This window comes from Notechis scutatus, chromosome 10 (assembly GCF_049901735.1).
Source record: "Notechis scutatus isolate UNSWTSFEM ecotype Mainland chromosome 10, rNotScu1.2, whole genome shotgun sequence".
Taxonomy (NCBI): Eukaryota; Metazoa; Chordata; class Lepidosauria; order Squamata; family Elapidae; genus Notechis; species Notechis scutatus.
The window spans coordinates 1738555-1763917 of record NC_142018.1 but is presented as its reverse complement, the minus strand read 5'-3'; the positions used below and the strand labels follow the sequence as shown (position 1 = coordinate 1763917).

The window sequence follows — 25363 nt, the reverse complement described above, 5'->3', positions numbered from 1 at the left end:
ATCTCGGCGGAACTCTAGGGCGACAGGAGCGCGAGAGGAAGGGACAGGCGAGCTGAAACTCCCGTCGGCGCTTGGCGGTCGCCACGGCAACGCGAACGGCCTCAGCCGCGCGGGGAAGCCCGCGCTCGAGTTGGGATCGGATCCAAATATTTTCTTTAGGGTGAAAAGCCCCTGGAGGGGGCGTGGGGGGATGGACATCGTATCCTGCCTCTGTGGATGGACGACGCAACGACCTCTTCCTTTCCCTCATTTTGGAAAAAGTTTGGATCCTGTTGAAGGTGGGTGGGATTTCGTTCCTTGCGGTCTTCTTGACCGACCTCGCAGAGTTGTTGTGTAAATATGAACCTTTGCTGCTCTGCGCAGAATAGCAGGCATAAAACAAGCTAGAATTTGAACAAATGAAGTGCCCACAGGTTCCCCTGTCGCTTAACAACACAACAGCCCTGCAAGGTAGGCTGCTGACCTTTCTGCCATTGCAAGAAAGGTCAGCAGGAGAATGTCTCTGGAAAATTATTTGCTGCGCATTTGCTAGATTTGCAGGGCACCCTCTCTACACAACAACCCTGTGAGGTAGGCCAGGCTTGGTGATAATAATTCTCCCAAGAGGCTCCCCATGAGGTCCCGTGGCTGAGAGTGGATTTGAACCAGGAACTCTCGTACCAGGATACCTCACCAACTTTTTCTATGAAAATGAATTGATTTTAGGGAAGCTTACTCTAAGAGAAATGGACATCAGATCATAATCTGGAAACTGACCAAGGAAAGATTCAACCTGGAAATAAGGAGAAACTTTCTGACAGTGAGAACAATCAACCGATGGAACAGAAGTTGCCTTCGGAAGTTTTGGGAGCTTCATCCCTGGAGGTTTTCAAGAAGAGACTGGACTGCCACCTGTCAGAAATGGTGTGGGGTCTCCCGCTTGGGCAATGGGTTGGACTAGACTTACAAAGTCCCTTCCAACTCTGTTATTCTAATTCTTCTTTAGAGAAAAGTAACTTTTACACTTAGGCAATGGCACCATAGAGAAAAATAAGGGTTTGCCCTTAGGCAAGGAAAACCAACTGTACAAGTACAGATTAGATGAAACCTGGTTCAAAAGCAGCAACTGTGAGCAGAAGCAAGTGGTAGAATGGGTTGCCTCCAAAGGTTTTGGGTGCTTCATTACTGGAGGCTTTTAAGAAGAAATGGGACAGCCACTTTTCTGAGGTGGCATAGGTCTCCTGCTTGACCAAGAGGTTGGACTAGAAGACTGGGAGCTTCATCCCTCGAGACTTTCGAGAAGAGACTGGACTGCTGTTTGTCAGAAATGGTGTAGGGTCTCCCGCTTGGCGGGGGGTTGGACTAGATGATCTATAAAGCCCCTTCCAGCTCTGACTATCTTTTATCTTAGCTGGGTGGGACATTGCCATGGTACTTGCTCATGGCTTAATGCATTTCCTTTTCTGCAACATCTCCTTGTCAGGTAGGCCTGCTGTTGGTTTATTTAATGTGGCATGAAAAATGAGTACAGGTAGTCCTTGACTTAGAGCCACAATTGAGCCCAGTTGCTAAGCAAGACAGTTGTCGGGTAGTTTTGCCCCATTTTATGACCTTTCTTACCACAGTTATTAAATGAATCACTGTAGTTGTTAAGTTAGTAATACAATTGTTAAGGGAATCTGGCTTCCTCATTGACTTTGCTTATCAGAAGGTCACAAAAAGTGATCACATGACCCTGGAACACCGCAACTGTCACAAATATGAACCAGTTGCCACCTGAATTTTGATCATGTAACCATAGGGATGCTGCAACAGTCGTGTGAAAAACAATCATAAGTCACTTTTTTGGTGCTGTAGCTTCGAACAGTCACTAAACAAATGGTTGTAAGTTGAGGACTACCTGAAATTTATATTCCTGAGACTGAGCCTTGCTGCCTGGGGAATTCTGGGAATTGAAATCCACCCATCTGAAAGTTACCAAGTTTGAGAAATATTGCTCGACTATGCAAAGATTGGACATAAGATGAATCTCAACATAACTGAGTTATACTTTGAGGATGCCTGGTGTGATCCAATAAAGAAACTTTGTATGGAAGCCTTTGTAGAGTTTATCTAACTGTCTTTATATTCAGCCAGCAATTTAAAGACAGAACAACTGGGAAATGGTACATAAGTCTAAGTGCTATTGCTATTGCAAGTATGATGGTTGTTAAGTGAATCTGGCTTCCCCGTTGACTTTGCTTGTCAGAAGGTTGCAAAGAGGCATCAGGGGACCCCGGGAATCCATCATAAATACCAACCAGTTGCCAAGCATCTGAATTTTGAGCACATGACCATGGGAATGCTGTGGTTGTCATACATGTGAAAAATCATCATAAATCCCTTTTTTCAATGCTCAGCTGTTGCAACTTTGAACAGTCACTAAAGTGCTATTGTAAATAGGACTATCTGTATTTTGTGATTCCTCTTCCCCCTTTAACAATTTGTATTTATTTGACTTTCTCTAACTCCTTCCTATGCAAGGATTTTAAAAAATAAAACATCTTGAAATCCTGGCCGTTATTTTGGGAGAATTATTAACTGTTGGAATCATAAACTCTATACAATGCAGTCTGGCCCTCTGTCATATTAAGGTATGGATGAATTATGCAAAGCCTCTCTTCCAATGTTTTTTCTTTTCCTGCTTCGTATTTAAGGTTGGCAGAACCTCAACTGTGGTAAAGTTAGGAAATATCTTTATCCATTCTCTTTTAATGGAGAATCTAAATGGTAAATTTGCCAACATGTTGCCTGGAAGACATTTGTATCCTGTGGGGTGAAACAGGAAAATGGCTGATCATTTTCTGTTAATTTCCCCTTCAATTGCTTCACATGGTGGGGCAGCCACAGCCTAATTGCTGCTACCCTCAATGAGAAGTAATAAAAGGGATACAGCTGGCAAACAGGAAAGTTTTAATTAACTTAGAGATTTCTGCTGCTTCTGACCGATTTCTAAATACAGCAGGAGCTTGACCATTGAAAAGAACATTCTGAATAATACAGCATTATATTAAGTGCTGTGTAGAACCAGCTTTTAATTTTACTTCCAGCTGTTTGCAGAAAGCCATGGCTAAGCAAAGCCCAACAACTCTAATCTAGAAACCCCTGTAATTTACACTAATTTAAACGGTGCTCTCTGATCTTATAAATCTCTGTGGTGGCTTTTAATAAGCAATAATCACTTGTGTTTTGTAAGTTTATATGCTGTCTTTCCACTGTTGTCCATAAACCATTCTGTCAGAAAGTAGTGATCTGTACCTAGAGCAGAATTTCACACTTTAGCGACTTTATGATGCATAGACTTCAACTCCCACAATTCCCCAGCCAGCTTGGGATTCCGGGAGTTGAAGTCCACGCATCCTAAAGTTGCCAGGGTTGAGAACTAGTGACCTAGAGAATTTTGGCCTGGTTTAGATATTGGGCTGACTCATATTTGGGGTTTCTTTGGATTAGGCATGGTTATGTTATAGAATCTAGGTTTCAGGAACAGTATTGGAAAGCAGTTGTGAGTATGCCAACACTTTGGGGATTGCAAGTAGTCCTTGATTTACAACCGTTCAAAGTTATAACAGCAGTAAAAGAAGTGACTTATCGCTGTTTTTCACACTAATGGTTGTTGCAGCATCCCCATGGTCACCTGCTCAAAATTTAGATGCTTGGCAACTGACTCATTTTATATATAGTTGCTATGTCCCAGGATAATGTCATCACTTTTTGCAGCCAATGCAAATCAGAGTCGGAGAAGCCAGATTCACTCAACATCTGGATTAGTATCTTAACAACCACAGTGATTCGCTTAACAACTGTGGCAAGAAAGGTTGTAAAATGAGACAAAGTGCACTTAACTGTCTCAACAATAGAAATTGTGAATTCAATTGTGGTCATAAGTTGAGGACTACCAGTATTTTTCAGTTTCCGTGTTCTTTTTTATTCTGTTTTTTTAAATTCTATTAATTAATCCATACTACTTGCAGAACTGTTAAAGTCAGTTTGGGGTCATGATTAAGGCACTGGACTATACATTGGAGGGGCTGCGAGTTCTAGTCCAGCATTAGGTATGAAGTCAGCTGAGTGACCTTGGGCCAATCCCTCTTAGCCCTGAGAAGAAGAAAATGGCGAGCAACTTCCGAAATCTTGCCAATAAAATTGCAGGGACTTGTCTAGGCAGCTGCTAGGAGTCAAACAAAAGCATGTACAGGTATGCTTGCGTGCACATACACACATACACAAAGGAAAACTAGCTTGCTAAAAAGCAAAGACTGTCTTTTATTTTTAAACCATTTAAGTTGCAAATTCAGAAGAAATGTCCTCCCACTTTAAGCACTGTGACTGTTTTACCATTGTTAAGTATGTATCTTGCCTTTTTCATACAATGCAAAATGACATTCATAATGCTCCTACCTCCTATTTTTCACACCTGGCCAGCTTTCGTTGCCTAAAGGAGGACTAGAACTCACAGCTTCCTGGTTTTTACTGCACCACTTGTTTATACTAAGCTGGATCACCAAATGGAGCCTGGAGGCATTCCCAGAAAATAAATTTGGGAGAATTTCTCTAGATTAAGTATGCCCTCTTGTTCAGGAAAAAGCTCCAAGGAAAAGAACATTTTATCAGGCATAAGGAGATGGTATTTCTTTCTGATAAATGTGTGTTTTTTTGATACTTGTTTTCTGAGTATCTGAACCTGTACATAGAGTCCTTGACTTATGACTGTAACTGGGACCAGAATTTCCATTGTAAGCAAAATGGTTGTTAAGTGAGTCACACCAAATTTATGACCTTGTTTGTTAAGCAAATCTGACATTGATTTTGTCTATCAAAAGCTGGCTGGTAAGATTTCAAATGGCAATTACATGACCAGGATAGTACAACTATTGTAAAAATACATGCCAGGTGTCCAAATCTTGATCATGTGACCATAGGGATACTGCAATATAGGTGCAAGGTCCGGTTGTAAGTCACTTTATTCAGTGGTGTTGTAACTTTGAATGGTCGATAAATGATTGTAAGTTGAGGATTACCTACTCAAGAGCTGGGTCTGTGATGTAGCATTACTACTGAACTAGCCCCAGGTGGTTTGTTCTGCAAATCTTGAAATCCTGGCTTAGTTGAAAACACAAATTTAGCTCTTATTTTGAGAATCAAAACTTCATTTTGCAATCATATGGACTTGTCTACTGAAGCCGCTGAGATTTCCTTCAGTTTAGGAAATTTTGTTTGCAAGCAAACCTCTAATCTAGGTGCTACAGGGTTATTTTAATATTCTTGCTGGAGAGAGGAAGGAGCATTAAAAGAGAATGAGCAGAAAAGGGAGATGTTCAAGACCACCACTGGGAAGGAAAGAATGGACAACAAGATGCAAATCTTAAAGGGCTAAACCCAGTGTTTCTCAACTGGCTGGGGAATTCCGGGAGTTGAAGTCCAACCTTCAAGTTGCAAAGGTTGAGAAACACTGGAGAAGTCCCTAGGCCGCCCCTTGCCCATCCCTGAAGTTGTATGTATGTCCTACATCATGCATTGTCTTTAGTACTTAATGTTGGATCAGTTTGCCAGTGACCCTGAACAGCAGTTTAATGTTACAAGGATTACAAAGTGAGCCTTCGGCTTGTTCATTTCTCCTTAATCCAATTAATTTTAATTGTGCACACTTGAAAAATATGTGTACCATAAATTATCGTTCTGAGTTGGCTTCTTGCCGTTTGCTCATGGTTGATCCTGACGTAAGCCATCTTCACAATAATAGTGTATTGATTAGCCAGGGGGTCTCCTCAGAATACAAAATATAGGTAGTCTTCAACTTGTGACACAGCTGAGCACAAAATTTCCATGGTTAAGCAAGAAAGTTGTTAAGGGACTTTTGGCCCATGATACGACTGTTTTTTGCTATAGTTGTTAAGTGAATCACTACAATTGTTATATGAGTCATGTGTTCATTAAATGAATCTGGCTTCCTCCATTGACTTGCTTGTTAGAAGCCAGCTGGGAAGGTTACAAATGGTGATCACACGGCCCCAGGACAGTGCAACCTGTCAGCTTTGGAAGCCATATTAACACCAGAAGCTTCCACGCTGTCACATTCCTGTGCCTGGGAAATTAGGAGGGGGGGATTTTTAGAGTGTTTGTAGTTAGACATAATAGCATTCTTCTTTTCGATCAAGGTCATGTTATTCCTACACCTGGGGGAGGAGTGGTTGAAGGGATGTCTCAAGTTGGGACAGATGGTGATTGGAGCATGTGATGGGTGCAGGGATTGGGTTTTGATTTTGATCTACTGAGGGAAACCCCGGAACTCTCAGAGCCAAAAATCCAAATAGCTATTACAAAAAAAAAGTAAACTGATGAGGAGGGGTAGCACAGCTTAGAAAGAATAAAAAGAGCACGCTGCACTTTGTTTAATTATCCAAGGCTCTTATTATAACTCTCTTCTCCAAAGACTTATCACCTAAGGGCCTAATTTCAAACAGGCCACTTGGGCCTATGCCTCCACTCCACCCACCTGGGTCCAGGGCACCTCCCGGTCCAGACTGAAATCTACCTTTACTCCCACTGCAGCAGGCCTTCGATCCCTTGACCCTCCCATTAGTGACAGGCCTAGGGAGATTCAGGATGTTGTCTCTATTGCCATCAGGCAGGGGTTGGCTGAAGGATTCCAGCAAATCCTTCGGCCCTTAGAAAGGGCTCACTCCCTTTCCCCTTCGCAACCTCAGGGCCCCTTGCCCCTTCAGAGAGGATTTCATCCACCCCAGGAGCATAGGGCCCTCTCCACCCACTTAGAATGGGAGGATTATGGGGAGGACGATTGTGCTGACCCTTCTGTGCACAGTCACTCCCCTCACTCAGATCGGGAAGAGGGGGAGATCTGGGACCCTAACCTCTCAGAGGAGGAAGAATCTCGCCCAGATCAATCTCCCTCAGCAACAGTCTTCAAACCAGCCTTATTCAAACCATTCCTACATAAGGCTCTGGTTACAGCCAAGCTGTCCCCTGAGGAAGTGGCCGCCGAACCACAAGGGGAACCCTCTGGGCAAGGAGACCCCCTTTTCTCCAAGCCGGTATTTTACACGGAGGTCTTATCCTCACCTCTGTTGTTTCTTGACCTGGTCAGGGAACAGTGTGCTTCCCTGACTGCAGGTCCTCGCCCTTCGTCTCACAATAGACGATTTTACAATGTGGGCCCATCACCAGCCAATGCTCTAGCAGTGCCCCCTGTGGACACGCCGGTCGTGGCCTCATTCTCCTCCTCTGGCACCCCCACTGAGCCAGAGGACATACTTAAGCCCGAGGACAAACGGTCCGAACAGACACTCAAATGCAACCACCAAGCAGCTGCGTGGACTGTCCGGGCTTCGACCGCTGCATCATTTTTCACGAGGGCCTCGCTCCACTGGCTGCACCAATTACAAGGCCGGACCCCGGCATCTGACTTCAGGTCTCACCAGGACCTCCACAAAATAATAGCAGCAGCGGAATTTACGGCAGATGCCACCCTTAATTCCACCATGGTTGCAGCCAGAGCCATGGCCTCCTCGGTGGCAGAGAGAAGGCTCTTATGGCTTCAGAATTGGCAGGCGGAGTCGTGACGGAAGTGGAAATTGGCTTCGGCTCCCTGTACAGGTGAAAGGCTCTTTGGCAATGCACTAGAGCCACATCTCATCAAGACCAGGGACAAATGGAAAATTCTTTCCTCATCAGGAAAGAAAACTGACTATCGCCCTGCTCCATACCGTCCCCCGACATTTCGGCCCAAGACTACCCCCCGTTTTTCCCAGCCACAGAGGGCATATTCCCAGCGACAAGATCAACGCCCAGACACACCCGGCAGACAACAACCTTCTGCGGGTAAACAGCCCTTTTGTGGGGGAGGGAGTCGTTCCTTCCGTCACTCTAAGTAATCCCTCATTCTCTCCACCCATCAGAGGTTGGTTAGCTTACTTCGCCTCCAGATGGGAGGAGTCAACGACGAACACCTGGGTACTCAACACTGTACGGTCAGGACTGCAGTTGGAATTTCTCTCGCCACCCCCAGAGAATTTTGTGTTCTGTCCCATTTCGTGGAACAGTTCAAAAAGGGCCCTTATGGAATCAGCCATTCAACATCTAGTTGACATAAGGGCCATTCAAGCTGTCCCGGAACATCAATGTGGACGGGGATTTTATTACCAACTTTTCATGATCCCTAAGACCTTGGAGGGTTGGCGAGCCATCCTTGACCTCAAATTTTTGAATGAGTTTATCCCATACAGGCACTTCAAAATGCAGACCCTGCATTCTATTTCAGAGAGCATTCAGAGGACGATCTCTCCTTCCTTGACCTTACGGAGGCCTACCTCCATATACCCATTTGGCCTCACCATCACCGGTTTCTCCGTTTCTGTTACCAGCACCATCACTTCCAGTATCGAGCCCTCCCCTTCGGGCTCTCTTCAGCTCCAAGGGTCTTCACGAAGATCCTAGCAGCATTGGTGGCTTCGCTTCGGTCTGTTCCAGTGAGGATCCAATGCTACCTGGACGACATTTTGATACAGTCCTCCACCCACTCTGCCCATCGAGACCTGCAAATTACACTTTGCTGCCTTCAGGACCACGGCTTTTCCATCAACACCAGGAAGAGCCATCTTACTCCTACAATCAGATTGCTTCACCTGGGGGCTGTCATCGACACAACCCTGTGCCAAGTCTTTCTGTCTCCAGACCAGGGGAAAAGCCTCACCGAGATCATCCGTCGAGTTCGACATCAACACACTGTTCCCCTGGCACTGCTGTCCAAATTATTGGGGAAGATGTTCTCATGCATCGGGATCGTCCCGTGGGCATGGCTTCACTCCCGATCTCTACAATGGTTCCTGCTCCCTTTTCAACGAGCAGGAACCAGCCACACATCGATCAGGGTCCAACTCACTCCACAGGCCCTGCGTTCCTTCAAGTGGTGGCTCTCCCCAGCCCTCCGGAAGGGACATCCCATTCAAGGAGCCGTTACTCACCATGGACACCAGTCTTCTGGGTTGGGGGGCCCATATGGAGGGCTAGATAGCTCAGGGTATTTGGTCCCAGATAGACAAAAACTGCCCCATAAACTGGCTAGAGCTCAGGGCCATATCTCTAGCACTGAGGCACTTCAGGGCCACGGTAACTGGATCCCATGTACTAGTTGTCAGCCTTCAAGATTTTTCTCCCTTTGCTTTGCATCTTTTGGCTGTCATAAGTAACGGGGGGAGGAGGAGGGAATGGTTATGGGAAGTGAGCTGGAGGTGTTACAAACCAGCACTGTATAAGCTGGGGGGGTACATTCTTGCTTAGGTTTCTATCCTATGCTATGCACAGCTGCAACCCTTTATCAAACCTCATGGGCAGAAGCCTCATCACCACCTGGAGATGCCCATATGATGATATACAAAACTTTTAATTGGATGAGCCAATTGAACTATTGGGGGTGGGAACGTTGCCATTACTTTGTATATGTGATTTACGCGCCCATTTTCTCAGATTCAGAATTCTTTTGTTGCTACCACTTGATTTCCAGTAAAAGATATCTTTTCTCTGATTAAAAGAGTCTTAAGTATTTCTTTCTTGGATTTTGAATGGAGCACCAGTTGACACTAGTGTTGACGGACCAGACCGCAAAGGCGCACGTCAACAGGCAAGGGGGGACAAGGTCCAGGGCCCTCATGAGGGAGGCCAAACATTTGGGGCTGTGGGCGGAGAGACATTTGTTGTCGATAACAACAGATCACATCTCGGGAGTCGACAACTCCCAAGCCGACTGGTTAAGCCGGAGCTTGGTCAACCATGCAGAATGGCACCTCCACCCATCCCTTTTCAGAGACCTTTGCCTGAGGTTTGGGACCCCGGAAGTGGATCTCTTCACTCCCCAAAACGTCCAAGTAAACAGATTTTTCACCAGGTTTCTTTGTCAGGGAGCAGAGGGAACCAATGCTCTTCAGTGCAGATGGCCCAGGGGTCTCCTCTACGCCTTTCCCCCTCTTCCCATCATTCCGGCAGCCATTCGAAAGATGTTGGAGGAACGGGCAGAACTAATTCTCCTGGCCCCCTATTGGCCACGGAGGCCCTGATTTACAGACCTGGTGAACCTGTCTGTAGCCTCTCCCTGGAGGATTCCAGCCCACACGATCTCCCTCCATCAGGGAGCCTTGCTCCATCCGGATCCCCAGTGGTTCAAACTGATCATGTGGCGCTTAAGCGGCAACAGTTGAGAGAGGCTAAACTCCTGGAGAAAGTTATTCTCACCATCCAGGCGTCTCTCAAACCATCCACGATGCACATCTACGATGCCACCTAGAGGGTTTTTTTTGTCAATGGTGTCGTAAGGAGGGTCTTTCACCCACCTCAGCTCAACTGGCAGAGGTTCTACGTTTCCTTCAAGAGGGCCTAGAGAAGGGACTAGCCCCTAATACCTTACAACGCCAAGTAGCGGCCCTTTCCTCAGTGCTATCCTGAGACTCATTTCCTTCCTTGTCTCAACATCCTTCTGTCAGGAGAGTTTTAAAAGGGGCTTCTCACCTTCATCCCCAGTAGTACACAGGTATCCTTCATGGGACCTTTCTAAGGTGCTTCAGGCCCTGATGGAACCACCATTTGAACTCCTTAGGACAGTGTCTCTGCAATTCTTGACATTAAAGGCGTTTTTTCTGGTATCAATAACATTGGCTAGAAGGGTGTCAGAACTGGCTGCCCTCTCAGTCAGGCAGGATCTATGCACCTTTCATGATAATAGAGTTGTTCTCCGTCTAGATCCCACCTTTATCCCAAAGGTCAATACCTGGTTCCACAGGTTCCAGGATATTGTGTTGCCAGATTTCTGCCCCCTTCCGCACCACAACTTAGAGCACATGTGGCACACCTTAGATGTTAGGAGAGCGCTTAGAATTTACCTCAAGCGCATTTCCACCTTTAGGAAAACTGAAGCTATGATTGTCTCCTTTCCCCCATCTCACTTGGAGAACAAGGCCTCTCCTCCCACCTTAAGCAGGTGGGTCAGGGCAGGCATTGCACAGGCCTACAAGGCTATCGCTCTTCTGGTGCCTCAAGGGCTGACTGCGCACTCTACCAGAAGCACCGCGACTTCAACTGCCTGGGCCAACCAGGCGTCCCTGGAAAAGATTTGCAGAGCGGCCACATGGGCATCCCCGTCACCCTTCATCAGACATTACCTTTGCCTCTGCGAGTGTGGCCTTCAGCAGTCAGGTACTTCGCGAGTGGTTCCACAATTGGAGCGATCACCGGACGAGGACCCTCCTGTGGACATGCAGGCTTTGGTATGTCCCATCTTGGGCTCTTGCAGCCGCATGGAGGAGAATGGGCGTTAGTATAATTACCTGAGAACGCCCTTTATATCTATGTTGCTTGAGAGCCCAGCCCCTCCCTTGTTTTGTCTGGATTCTGGTAAGCAATATTAGCGTTCTAGATTCTGTTTTGCTTTCAGAGATACTCATACAGTCTGTCAGGTATCTTCGCCAAAGCTGGGGACACTCCCAGGGGCTGGCCTTTTATATACAAGAACAGACTCAGCTTAATGACATCATCAGGAGGAGTCTAACCCATCCTGGGCTCTCTAGCAGCATAGATAGAAAGGGCGTTCTCAGGTAATTATACCAACGCCCATTCCAACTTCTCGCAAAAGAAAAAGATCTCGCAAAGTTGCAATTGGTTGAGTGAATTTTTTTCCTTTCATTTCCCTGCACACGATGTCAAGAAATGCAAAGGAGATGGAAATCAGATAGGCAAAGATAGGCTTGGGAGAAGCGACGGCATCTGTGCGGACAATTTATAGCAATGCAGCTTTGGTCTTTAAGGTGTCACAAAAATTGTCACAAAATCCCCCACCTTTTTTTTTCTTGCTCTGCAGACTGAAATGGCTGGGCATTTGGAGTTTAATTGGATAATTTAATGAATAGAATAGAAACTGTTGATTTAGTCATCTGACCATGTCAAAGGGTAACTTAAATGAAAGATAGCAAAAATATATTACTCTCCCCCTCCTGCTTTGGATGTTGGTTTTAAATTTTGGGATTGTGCTATTCCTGTTGCTGGTTTTTAGATAACTTGCTGCAAAGTTACTCTCGTCTTGGGTGCAGATAGTGGACAGGTTGGTCGTTATTTTTAATCTCATGCTTCTACGTTTATAATTAATTTTGCCCTGGTTATTTTTAGTTAAAGGGTGTGATGACCAGCTGGGGAAATGAGTCGGGGACATCTGTTGTGGAGCAGATGGGGCCAAACTGAAACTGCAGCATGTCTCTTCCCAACTACTCAGAGGATACGTTTACCTCCATGACCGAAGAAGAAGAAGAGAATGAGAGGCAGTACGAGGATGACTCGTTTGAATCCTATGACTCAGCGGATGAGTTGGAAGAGCCAGCAGCCTCTGATCTGACCGAGAGCGCTTGGCAATCCCCATGCCAAAAGGATGAAGGTCGGTTAGGATCCACAGGGATCTGGTTCAGTTCCTTCTACAGGCTTACAACTGGGAAGGGGAGGGAGACTTAGGCCAGCAAAAGTAGGAAAAAAAGTACAAGGGGAGAAAAAGGCAAAAGAGAAACTTGCCAACTTTGCATTGAATAGCAAATTAAAACTTTTTTTTATTTTGCTAATTCAGAACATCTAGCAGTATTAAAGAAATATTAATTATATTTAAGTCATTATTAATATAAAATATATTAAGAATTATTAAATGTATTAAATTAATTATACAATTTAAATTAAAATAGCTAATTAAAAATTAGACAATATTACAGAAATAAAGAAACATGTGCCAGGCAAAAGAAGGAAATGTTTGTGTGTAGCAATTGGCAATGGGGCAGTCAATTTGTAGAGCATCAGGGAGATCGGGTAGCACTGTAAGATATCATAAGGGAAGATCATTTTTAATGTTTTATGTTTTTTAAATGTTTTAATTGTATAATTAGTGACAGCTGTGGACAAAGGACACTCTTGCTTTGGCCAAAGATGACATTAATCAAGAAGAAAATCCCAAATGGTGGGAAATCGTAACAGGAGAAGATGACAACCCTTGCACTCTTATAAGATTGTGTGCTTAGAGTACCCTTTAACCAGGGCTTGTCAGGCCTGAGCCCCCAAAACAACAGAGTGAGATCCACTTGAGTCTGGTTCTTTATTTGCCTATATCCATTCGACAGAATCTTGTCAGACTAAATGTATAAGCTTCTAATGTAACATATACACCATGAAAGATTCTAGGATGTGGCTACCCTGAACCTTTTCCTTCTTCCCATTCCAGTTCAGGACTATGCAGTCTTGGGCCTCATTCTGGAACGTGCTGCCTCCTTCAGAGTTTCGCATGTATGAATCCATTTGTCATTTGGTTGATCTCTGTGTTTTTTCCTCCCTCCCTCCCTCCCTCCCTCCCTCCCTCCCTCCCTTCCTTCCTGTTAGAATTGTTAGATTCTGCATATGTAGGAGAGTCTTTAACTAGAAAATGGATCAGTCTTCTGAAAGGCAACAGAACTATTGTTGAGAGATCCAAACCTTCCATAGAATCAGATACTGGTAAGTAATTTTCAGGTCTGAAACGTCTTAGCCAAATAACTCTCATGGTAATGGTGATACCTATTTAGTGGCATTAGACACAGTGCGGTGATACTATAATGTCAGAATTTGGGGCATTCCCCCATTTTTCAGGTTTTTTTAAAAAAACGTATAGATACGATAAGCCTATCAAAGCTAAATGTAATTAGAATACTTTAGAATAGCATAGAGCTGGAAGGGATCTTGGAGGTCTTCTAGTCCAGCCCCCTGATCAAACAGGTGAACCTATACCATTTCGGACAAGTGATTGTCTAGACTCTTCTTAAAAACCTCCAGGGATGGAGCAACCACAACACCTGAAGGCAAGCCGTTCTACACTGGTTAATTGTCCTCACTATTAGGAAGTTTCTCCTCAATTCCAGGTTGCTTCTCCCTTTGGTTAGTTTCCAACCATTGTTTCTTGTCCTACCCTCTGGTGCTTTGGAGAATAATTCGACCCCCTCTTCTTTGTGGCAGCCCCTCAAATACTGGAATACTGCTATCATGTCACCTCTAATTTTTCTTTTCTTTAGAGTAGCCAGATCCCTGCAGCCATTCTTCATATGGTTTAGTCTCTAGGCCTTTGTTCATCTTAGTTGCTCTTCTCTGAACTTTTTCCAAAGTCTCAACATTTTTTTTGTAGTATGGTGACCAAAATTGATTGCACTATTATATATTATATAAGCCAGAAGCACTCCGAATGCTTCCCCTCCACCCCGTGATCATTCCGTTTCTCTGTTCTGAAATGATGGCCCAACGAAGCACAGATTTTCTAAACAAAATGCCAGTGGATTAGCATTAGCACCACTGGTGTTACTAGAAAATAGAAATTGCTAGCTGTATTTGGAAGAGGTCCAGTTGCCCAGAACAACCTCTAAAGATAAGCCTAAGAAATCTGCATACTGATAGTTTACAGAGATGGCACAAAACAGTTCCTCAGTTTGGATATTTCGGGCCATTCATAATCACCCTGGCAATCATTTTGTGAGAATGCAGGTGAGCTTGCAACTGTGTCTGTTGGCCCTAAAAGATAATTTAGCCCTGACATGATAGAAATGGGAGCTCAGCAATTAATGCAAAATATAATGACTAGGTTATTAATGGGAATTGTAGCACCACCTTCCTAAGGTTAGGATTAATTCCCTTCCATTCTTCCACAAATAGTTTCTATTTCTAAAATGTTTTCCTAGAGCTGGGTAAAAGGAACTCTTTTTTTTAAGAAAAAGTTTTAGTGTGGTTTCCTAAATTCATAGCATATATTCCCTGTGAGATTATTATATTTAAGTCATCCAGCGTGTCCTTAATCACACCAGTTGTATCTTAAAATGTACCTCTGGGCAGAACAATGCAGCAATTGCTTTGATTTGCCACTGTCTAAAAATGTATCTGTTGAATTTAATACCCGCTTGCTGGAGACTTCAGCTGTGGGAGCCTTTTACAAAATGCTTTATCTCCTTGAAAGAAGTAGGGAGAACAGTTTAATTGTTTATAAGTGCATAATTGCAGATTAGCTGCAGAAGAATTAAGACCTACACAGTAAGTTTTGGAAAAAGTCTAAATTTATTTGCCTTGAAATATTCCTCCTCAGGTAGATGCTATTAAGAATGAACTAAAATGCAAGCTTACATTAACAAAAGGGTGGGGGTTTTTTTTGCTTAGCTTTTTCCTTATTGAGATTTTTACCCTGATAAGTTGTGTGATCCCATTTGCAAAAAAACTCTTGTTATAGGATGCCAAATAAAACCAGATCAAATAAAACCAGATCACAAATCTTAGTTTTTGGCTGAGTGGTGAAGACACTCACCTCCCACTCGGAAGGTTGAGAGTTCAATCCTAGATTGTGGCAGGTGTTTCTCTCGTAGGGTGCAAATAAAAAAAACATCTGCTGCAAACTCTGCATAGGTGTCAGGAAGGGCATCCGGCCAATAAACACTCAGCTCCATCGTCGCCTCAACTCTAGCCCCCCAAATTAAGGGATTACAGTGTCACAAAAAAAGGGTCAACATTTCAGCAACCCTCCATTCCGCCCAATAACTCCGAGACAGACATATTCTCAAAAGATTCCTTTTTATTTGGATAGTAACTGGCACAACTGCGGAATCCCAAATCTGAAAGCTCCGGTCTTCCTTACAATAAGTAAAAACTACAAATCCATCGCCTGCACCCATCATCACATCACATGGCCCAATCACCATCGGTCCCAAGTTAAGACTTCCTTTCACTATTTGCAGCACAACCTGACCTTGAATCAGAAAAAGAATGTTATTATGTTTAGCTAGATATACTCCAATATATTCCCCCCTTCCCATTTTCGCAGGCTCGAGTGTGGCAGCGTGGGAGTATCGAATTTCAATATGGCTTCCAAAGCTGACAAAGTGAGAGAGAGAGAGAGAGAATATATCTAGCATCTATCTATCCTACTTTTCTGATTCTAGATGACTTTAAGCCACTGCGTATTAAACAAAACCATTAAAAACCAGATAAAGCCCTCATCAGACCATTTCCTAACTCTCCTGGATTTTAGTAGAGCTCTGATTTAAAAGCAAAGAGCTTGTACTGTGTTTTAGAACAACAACTGAAGTGATACCAAGTGCATGTGATGATGTAAGATTTTGGCTTGTCTTTCTTGGATTGAACAGTTCGATGTCTGAAATATTCAGTAGGAAAGTTGCAGGTTACATTAAAACTATTACCAGTGAAAAGAAGCCCATTAAACTTCCTGCATTTCTCTTCACTCTTACACAGTTGTCATTTACTGGTTTGTTAATTATTTTCCCTGGCCATGGATACCCGGAGAGAGGTGGCTGCCTACAAACAATTCTTCTGTTAGGAATTTGATGTCCTTAGAGAGAAGTTAATGTTGTTTTGCATTGCTGTAAAGTATGGGCACCCAGCTGACTTTCAAGCCAAGAGTAACGCTGTTCAAGACAGATAAGTAGCTGTGTTCTGTTAACATGGATTCAGCCCTCCTCCCCAATCCTGCATTTATTTATTTATTCAGTTTTTTAGATCTTGATTATATTACTTTATATACTTCCTCCTTCTTCCCCACAGCAACCCTGCAAAGTGAATTGGGCTGAGAGAGAGAATTACTGGCCCAAGTCACCCAGCTGGCTTTCATACTTAAGGTGGGACTATAAGTCTCCTGGCCCAAAGTCACCCAAATGGCTTTCAGGGCTAAGGTAGGATTAGAACTCAGTATCTCCTGGGGGTTGGCCCAAAGTTACTTATTCAGTTTTAGGCCTAAGGCAGGACTAGAACTCACTGCCCCCTTGGGGAGGGGCCCAAAGTCACCTAGCTGGCTTTTATGCCCAAGGTGGGACTAAAACTCACTGTCTCCCAATTTCTAGACCAACCCATTAACCACGACACCAAATGGCTATTCAGCAAAATAAGCTCATGCTCAGGGCACCGAAGGAAGTGGGAGCACATCCGAGTCTCCCCCCTGCCCCCAAGCTAGCATGCCCTGAACTCTTCCACTGCCACTCCCGGCTTTAATTTTCAATATTTATTTGCATTTGCATTTTCCCTTATAACAATTTTATTTAAAAAGACATTAAAAAGTGATGAAAATTTGCATGTTTCCCTATTGCCCTAGTTATAAGTAAATAATTTGCTTAAATTGCTTACTGAGATTTGATGTGTCAGACTGTGCTCCTTCTAAATCCCAAGAAAGAAATACTCAGACTCCATGATGTAGAGCAGAATTTATCTTTTACTGGGAAATGAATGGTAGCAAACAGAATCAATTCCGAAACTAAATTATTGGCGGGTAAAATGCATATACAAAGGGATAGAATTGCTCCCCCTCCAGAGATCAAATGATTCTTCCAATTAAAACTTCTGAATAGGATCATGTGGTCATCTCTAGGTGATGATGAGGCTACTGTCAGTGATCTTGACATATTTTGATAAAAGTTTGCAGTTGCGCAGAAAAAGGACAGAGGTTAGTAAGAAATGGAAAGTTACCACAAAGAATCCCCCTCCCTTTCTTTACCCAGCAAAGGAATGCAAAACACCTCCTGCCTTCTTCCCCTCCAAGATTCCCCCTCCCACCGTTTCATGACAGCCGAAAGAGAAGTAAAGAGCATAGCAACAAATAAGTCATAATTAGGGGCCAAGATATCTTGATAGGTAGGGATGATTATCTCTTGAGGCTGACATGATGCTACAAACACAATTTTTTTAAAGGTTTACATTTAATATAGCTGCAGGGGCTCAATGGACTGGAATAACATGGAATTTTTAATCACTTATTCCCTCTTCAGCACTTGGTAAGTCCAGGTCCATGCCTGGTCAGTGAAGCAATGGAAGAGCTGAGGGTCACCATTGCTGTGCTGTGTTTAGGGCAGGGGTGTCCAACCTTGGCAACTTTAAGACTTGTGGACTTCAACTCCCAGAATTCCTCAGCCAGCAAAGCTGGCTGAGGAATTCTGGGAGTTGAAGTCCACAAGTCTTAAAGTTGCCAAGGTTGGACACCCCTGGTTTAGGGCATCAGGGGGGCTTAATCGGGCCCGCCCTTCCTTCCCGCTACTTGGCTGAAATACAGACCCAGTTTCATAATACTGCTTTTTTAGCATTTCCCTTTTTTTAATTTGATCATTTTGTTAACATACAAAGCCTTGAGAGTTTTCAAAGTGAAAAGCTGAGAGGTTCACTAGCACCTGCTTCTGTTTGGTCTCCAGCTCAGTGCTTTTCAGCCTTAGCAACTTGAAGATGTGTAGACTTCAACTCCCAGAATTGAAGATTGGCATGCTCTCCCACATCCATTTTGCTTTTCTGTGTTCTGGCCTTCCTCCACCAAGGAGTTTGATGAAAAGATTTGAAGGAAGTCTTGCTGGTCCTCAAAAGTAGGATGATCAGCCATCTGAAGGGGCAAGAGGAAGTAGGTCCCACTTGCTCTATTCAGACTCATTTCTGGACCAGGTAGAATCTGTTTCCTAATAATGAATTACTTTGCCCACTATACCGGGGATTTAAAAAGCTGACTTTCTAAACACTTTTCACCTATGTTGTTTAAGCCAGAAGTATTTGATTAAAAAGGAAAAGGAAGCCTTTGACTGAAACTGCTCCAGCATCTGCATCATGGATAATTTTTGTGACACGGTTTACCGTGTTTCTATTTTCTCTTTATTATCTGCAATCAAATACTTTTTATTCTTCCAAAAGTCTAACTTTCCTTTTTGGCAAAGAGGTTATTGCTTTACTGCTGTTGAAAGAGTTGTTGTAAAGATTGCTGACCCCAAATGCACTATTCAACAAGCAATGCTAGTGTTTCAATACAGGTAATCCTTGACTTACAACAGTCCATTTAGTGGCCATTCAACATTACAGCGGCATTGAAAAAAGAAACTTATGACTGTTTTTCACACTTACGAATGTTGCCATCATGATATTCCTGGTAACTGGAAATAAGACTCTAAACGTTTTCATCCCTGGGTAGTATATGATATTTTGTTCTGTTTCTTCCCTCCCCCTCCTCCTTGATGAAGCATTACCAGGAATTCCTGAATTTTCTGAAAAAGAACTGGGGGTTCTGCAGTCTTTCTGTGCCAGCAAGATTAACCATCTCCATCACCAGAGGACCTCAGAGCCATTGAGAAGAAATAGCCGTAAGGAACAGAGGCCTGGGATGGTTTCACGGAGGCAGCCGATGGGAGGTGGCAACTTTGCTGTCCCTTCTGAGCTCGTAAACAGGCTTCATCTGAAAAGTCTCCAGGAGACGATGAAAAAGGTGCTGAGATCAGGATCTTTTTTCCTTCAAATGACTGGGAGGGTGGGGAAAAGCCAAGTGTTACTTACCATTATTCACAGACTGACAAGTATTCCTGAATTTACAACCATTTGTTTAATGACCAAAGTTAAAACAGCACTAACAAAGATGACTTATGACTGTTTTTCACACTTAAGATCATCACAACTTCTCCATGGTCACATGATCAAAATTCAGATCTTGGCAACTGGCGTGTATTTATGAGGTTGCTGTGTCCCATGATCACGTGATCACCTTTTGTAACCTTCTGACAAGCAAAGTCAACAAGGAGGTCAGGTTCACTTAATAAATGTTTTACCAACTGCAATGATTCACTTATCAACTATGGCAAGAATGGTCATAATATGAGGCAAAACTCACTTAACTGTCTTGGTTTTAACAGCATAAATTTTGGGCTTAATTGTGGTTGTATGTCAAGGATTACTTGTATAAAGGTTTGGCTGAACCTAGTAGATAGATAGATAGATAGATAGATAGATAGATAGATAGATAGATAGATAGATAGATAGACAGACAGACAGACAGACAGACAGATATTGCAAAAATCAAATTAAAATTGAATGTTTATTGTACATGCATGTTTCATGTTATATGTATAACAAGTAAGCTCTTCTGTCAGTCAAGTTATTTTTGTTAATTGTGACATGATTTTGCATAGTACAGTTTTCATATGCAGTTAAGAATCTCTAAGTGTTTCTGTTGTTAGTTTTAGCTGAAACCATAATGAAGATTTGATGTATATTTTCACTTGCAGAAGGAAGACATCTACTAATGAGGAAGCAGAGGTTGAGAAAGGGCAATTGGCCTTGAAAAGAAAGTAAAAAATAGTCTCACCATAATTTTCTAAGTCCTGCTCTTTAACTAATTAACCCTGAGGGGAAATGCTTAGTTATAGATGATGGAATGTTCTTAGAAGGTGGTATATCTTCCTTCACAGTAGCTTCTTGTTCATAGTGACAGGATAGAATCAATGAAATGAGTAATATGCACCTCTACTCTTCTCTCAATCTGAAATAATGTAAGCACTACAGCTATAATGTGATGCTTTTCCAATGTCATCTGATACATGCTTATTCAGAAGTGAACCCTATTACATTTAATGAAGCTTTCTCCTGATAAATGCATCTAAGATGGCAACCTCAATAAAGCTTTCTGCCGGAGCTCTTTACATTATCTCTTTTTAAGAAGCTGAGTTTTAAAATACTTTTTGACAGAAGGAATGAATTGCAGTTTGATGATTCCAAAAGATATGGCTAAATAAATTTATAATACTGCTGCTAGAGAAGCCATTGCAAGAGAGAAATAAAGGCTATCTCCTGGGGAAAAAATAATAGTTTCTTTATTTAGTTCATTTTGGAAGAAAGCTTATCTGGTTTTAAAGGCTGCCTTCATCGATACACTTTTGCTCTGAGATGTTAGTCATGCTCTTGTTTTTAAGGAAGACAGTGTGGTGAATGTAGTTTGGAGTCCCAGGAGAGAAGGCTGCCTCAGAGAGGGCAAAGAAGCAGCAGAGCTTGGGATGTCTGGTAGGCAGGAAGAAGGCAAACACAGCCCCGTCTCAGCAGTTCACAGAATCCATCTATAGTTATGCGGATAGCTGCTTTAGTCTGGCAAGATTCTGTCTATAGGCAAATGACAATAAAGAAACTAGTCAGAAGTAACTCAAGATATTTTTTGTTTTCGGTAACTGACAAATATTTTTAAAAATTCTGTCTCCCTTTGCCTTTAAGTTAGCTGAAAATGAAATGCACCAACCTTCACAATGCCCCTTTTGCACAAAGAAAAGAGCAGAGTTTGCAAAAGTTGAATTTCTCCGTCGAAAGAAAACCATATTGGACAATATTTTGCTTCAAGAGAAACTGGAAGACTATATGTACACCAAAGTAAGCAAAAAGCAGAATATATGTACCAAAAGTAGGTGTGTTGTGTTGTGTTGTGTTGTGCTGTGCTGTGTTGTGCTGTGCTGTGCTATGCCATGCCATGCTACATACTACATGAGCCATAGTAGTGCAGTAGTTAGAATGCAGTGTTGCAGGTTAATTCTGCTTACTGCCAACTGCCGACTGCCAACAATTTGGCAGTTCGACTTTCACCAACTCAAGTTGACTCAGCCTTCCATCCTTCAGAGGTTGGTAAAATGAGGGCCCAAATTGGGGGGGGGGCAATAGGCTGACTCTGTAAACTGCTTAGAGAAGGCCGTAAAGCACTCTGAAGCAGTATATTGCTAAGTACTATTGCTATTGCTATCTGCATATCTCCAAATTGCTACTAATATGTTAAAAGGATTCGGAATTGGATTAGATGTACTGTAGAGATATGCTGCTTTGATTTGGATTAATTTTGAATCTGTTCATATCAGCCTCATTTCTTTCTGGATTCTGTTGAATCTAATTTGCTTGGCCTCTAGTCTTTCCTTGTATTCTTTCAACATTTCTATCTAAGAAAAAAAAATTGTCAATAGAATAATGTAATCTTGGAAAGCTCTCTCGGTAGCCATCCAAGCTGTGTCTAAATGTTTTCAGATGTTTTTCTGACAAAAAGAGTTCATGAAATTCGTGTATCTGATTTTTTTTAACCTTAGGAATTAAAGTTTGGAATCAAAAGGTCCATAATACAGGTAGTCCCCAATTAACAACAGTTCATTTAGTGACCTTTGAAGTTACAATGGCACTGAAAAAAGTGACTTATGGCCGTTTTTCACATTTATGACTGTTGCAACATCCCCATGGTCATGTGATTTACATTTAGATGCTTAACAGCTGACTCACATTTATAACAGCTGTAGTGTCCTGGAATCATGTGATCCCCTTTTGCAGTCTTCTGAAAAGCAAAGTGAACAGGGAAGCCTGATTCACTTAACAACTGTGGCAAGAAAAGTGATAAAATGGGAAAACTCACTTAACAAATTTCATCATAAATTTGGGGCTCAATTGGGGTCGTAAGTTGAGGACTACTTGTATTTGCGTGAAATCAAGTCCGTAGCAATGAACGCAGTTATTTTGCAATGCAATTTTTCTTCTGACTGGTTGTCAGTTTTGTGTAATGGGTGATCCAATTGGTTAAGCCAATGTTTCTCAACCCTGGCAACTTTAAGATGGGTAGACTTCAACTCCCAGAATTCTCTAGCCAGCCAGGCTCTATGTCCATGTTCTGTATTCTATCTCATTATTCATGATCCTTTAATAACAATCAGAGCTAAATTCTTACGCATGCATTTATCAATGACTGGGAGTTTAATGGATTCTACCAACTTAAATTTTAGCACAATTTAATATTATTTGTATGTTGCCTTCATCTACAGTCTGAAGTCTTCTAATTTGTGATGCCTGTGTTTTTATATAAATATAAAACTAAACCATGTTAAAATTGCAATGGCTTGCTTCTATGTACGGTCTTTAAGCATCCAAAATATCTCAGCATTGTTAGCAACCCCAAATTTCTAGAGGCCTCCAGATTGTTGACTTTCAGTTCTTGTAACACATACACACCCCAAGCTCGGAGTTGAAATCTAATACATTTGAGGAATTACTGTAGAGACACCTTCATTATTGTGATTGAGGGTTGAAGTTAGGAGCAGATAGCTTCCCCAGTGTCATTTTTTATTCTAATGTAAGTGGAATACAAGATAGACATGTCCTAAATAAAAACCACCTCCCTTTTTTTCTGTATCCTAGCAACTAGAAGAGTGATGTCACTGACTTTTACTCTGCCAACTAATTTGTTAACAATACCTTGTTTCTTCAAAAATAAGACTCTGTCTTATATATATTTTTTGCCACCAAAAAAAGCACCAGGTCTTATTTTGGGGGGAAGTCATCCATTGACTAACCTCACTTGTGCGCGATGCCCCTGGCCTCCTTTTCACTGTCAGAGGCCTTCAGGAACTTCTTCTTCTGTGGCTGGAAAGACTTTCCTGAAGGCCTCTGCAGTCAGTAACAGAGCTCCAGATCGATCCAGAGCTTTGTTACCAGCTACAGAGGCCTTCAGGAAAGCCTTGCCGGCTGCAGAAGAAATGGGCTGGTAAGGCAGGTGTCGGAGTGTGTGAGGCCTGGCTACAACTGTCTGAAGGTAAGTAGTAGGGCAGCTCCATGCACCCCCCCCCCATAGCTTATTTTTTACCCATGCACTCTGGAGTTGTTGAGGGTCTTAATTAGGGCTTACTTTGGGGGTAGGGCTTATGTTGGGCACATGTGTAAAAATCAAGCTAGGACTTAACTTTCAGGGTCAGTCGTATTTTCAGGAAAACAGGGTAGTTGTTAGCCAGTTTTGTGTAGTGGTTAATGTGCTGGCCAAGAAACCAGGAGAATATGAATTCTAGTCTCATCTTAGGCATGAAAAGTGGCTGGTGACCTTGGACCAAGTACCAGGAGATCTAGTGCTGTCATAGGCATGAAAGCCAGCTAGGTGACTTTCAACCAATCACCGGGTGACCATGAGTTTTAGTCCCATAAAAGCTGACTGGTTGGTTTTGGGTCAATCATCAGAAGACTGAAAATTCCAGTCTCACCTTAGGCATGAATGCCAGCTGGATGACTCTGTCCAACTACTCTCAGCCAACTCACCTCACAGGACTGTTGTTGTGGGGAAAATAGGAGGAGGAAAGAGTATATGTTCTCCCACATGAGTTACTTATACAGGTAACAAAGGTGGTACAAATAGCAAATAAATAAACTAATGTATTAACAGTTGTAATGGCAAATAGTCTGAATTGGAAGTCTCTCACCGTATTTTTCTCTTCTTTTAGGATTCTCTCACACTCATTGGAGAAATACATAAAAATCTTCCTAAGCTTTCCGAAGATCCCAGCAATATATGGCAGGAACTGAATAAAAGAGGCTGGCAATAATAGCTTTTGCTTGTGGGGATATTGGAGCAAACAAAGTTAGAATCTCTACAGGCTGAGCAGTGACGGCATTAAGAATAATGACAATTTGGATTCCAGAGACAATGTTTACCCTTTGTCTCAGGAAGAGCAGAGCTGTATGTGATTATTGAACTAAATAATATATTTTCAATTAACATAAAATATTTTTTTACTGTGGGGATTTGTCATAAATATCAACCTTTTTTTGAGTAAGATTCTTTTTGGGATTTGGACACGAGCTTGCAAAGAAACTGCAGAAGTTGTAACATTGAATATATTTTTTCATCGTGCTGAAAACCTTGACAAATCTGAAGCGAAGTTAGGCCATCACTGTGACGATTCCAAAGAAGAAGCTGCAGCGTTGCTTTAGAAATGGAAATATACGTATGGATATTGAAGCAGAGAAGAGAATAAAATACTTAATGCAACCCAACTGAAATGCCTGAGTGCTTCTGAAAGCTATGGACTTGGGGGAAGTAGATTATATGGTGATGATTGTCTGTTGCTGGGTACGATTGCTGAAAATTTGAAGGCTCAGATTTGTTCCAGTATGAGGAAAGAGATGAAAGCTGAACGTTAAATAGGCATAGTTTAAGTTAACAAAACCAGACAGGCCTCTAAAAGTTCTGTGGTGAAACCCACCCATGTATGTGAAACATGACCCCATTCTTACTACAGCCCTCATCCTTTCATCCAAACTTGTGTCCTTTGGCCACACAAAAGTGCTCAGCCTTTGGGTGACTGCAGTTACAGTGACCCTGTTTCTTGCCCTGTTTGGAACTTTTGGGAACTTCAATCTAGTAAGTTCTGGTCTTCAGAGTCCCAATTAAAATTATGAGCCTTTGAAGGTTCAAAGCTCCAATCCAATTCCAGTCATATTATGGCATGGGAGAAAAGGACCAGGGGCTTTCTGGAAGGATCTCCATTGATAAAGGACTGGGCAGTAGGTGATGGAATGATGAGACCCAGGAAGCTGATGATGACCAGAGGAAACCACGTTAAGTGAGATCAATGTGCAGAATTTAAGGGTTACCCTGGCCTAGGGGACTTCTGCTGCAATGCAATTTAATGCAAATTTATGATATGTATTAAACAGTGTCATATACTTGAGTACTTCACAATTATCTCCATGGAAAAATAAAATTTGATAGCATTTTTGCAAAGTC

At 42.6% G+C, this 25363-nt stretch overlaps 1 protein-coding gene across 3 annotated transcripts; it reads left to right on the top strand.

Moving 5' to 3' along the window:
* Positions 1–25363, top strand: C10H8orf48 (chromosome 10 C8orf48 homolog). Of its 3 annotated transcripts, XM_087971948.1 has the most exons (7): positions 1–278; positions 12187–12448; positions 13429–13542; positions 19053–19294; positions 21064–21216; positions 24078–24164; positions 25074–25363. In XM_087971948.1, exons 2-7 carry the CDS (start codon positions 12268–12270, stop codon positions 25146–25148), a joined length of 852 nt encoding a protein of 283 aa, XP_087828074.1. In that variant the 5' UTR covers positions 1–278; positions 12187–12267; the 3' UTR covers positions 25149–25363. The 3 variants fall into 3 exon arrangements, with proteins under 3 accessions (XP_087828074.1, XP_087828076.1, XP_087828075.1); XM_087971950.1 differs by having other exon boundaries at positions 13438–13542; positions 21068–21216; positions 24078–25363; XM_087971949.1 differs by having other exon boundaries at positions 21068–21216; positions 24078–25363.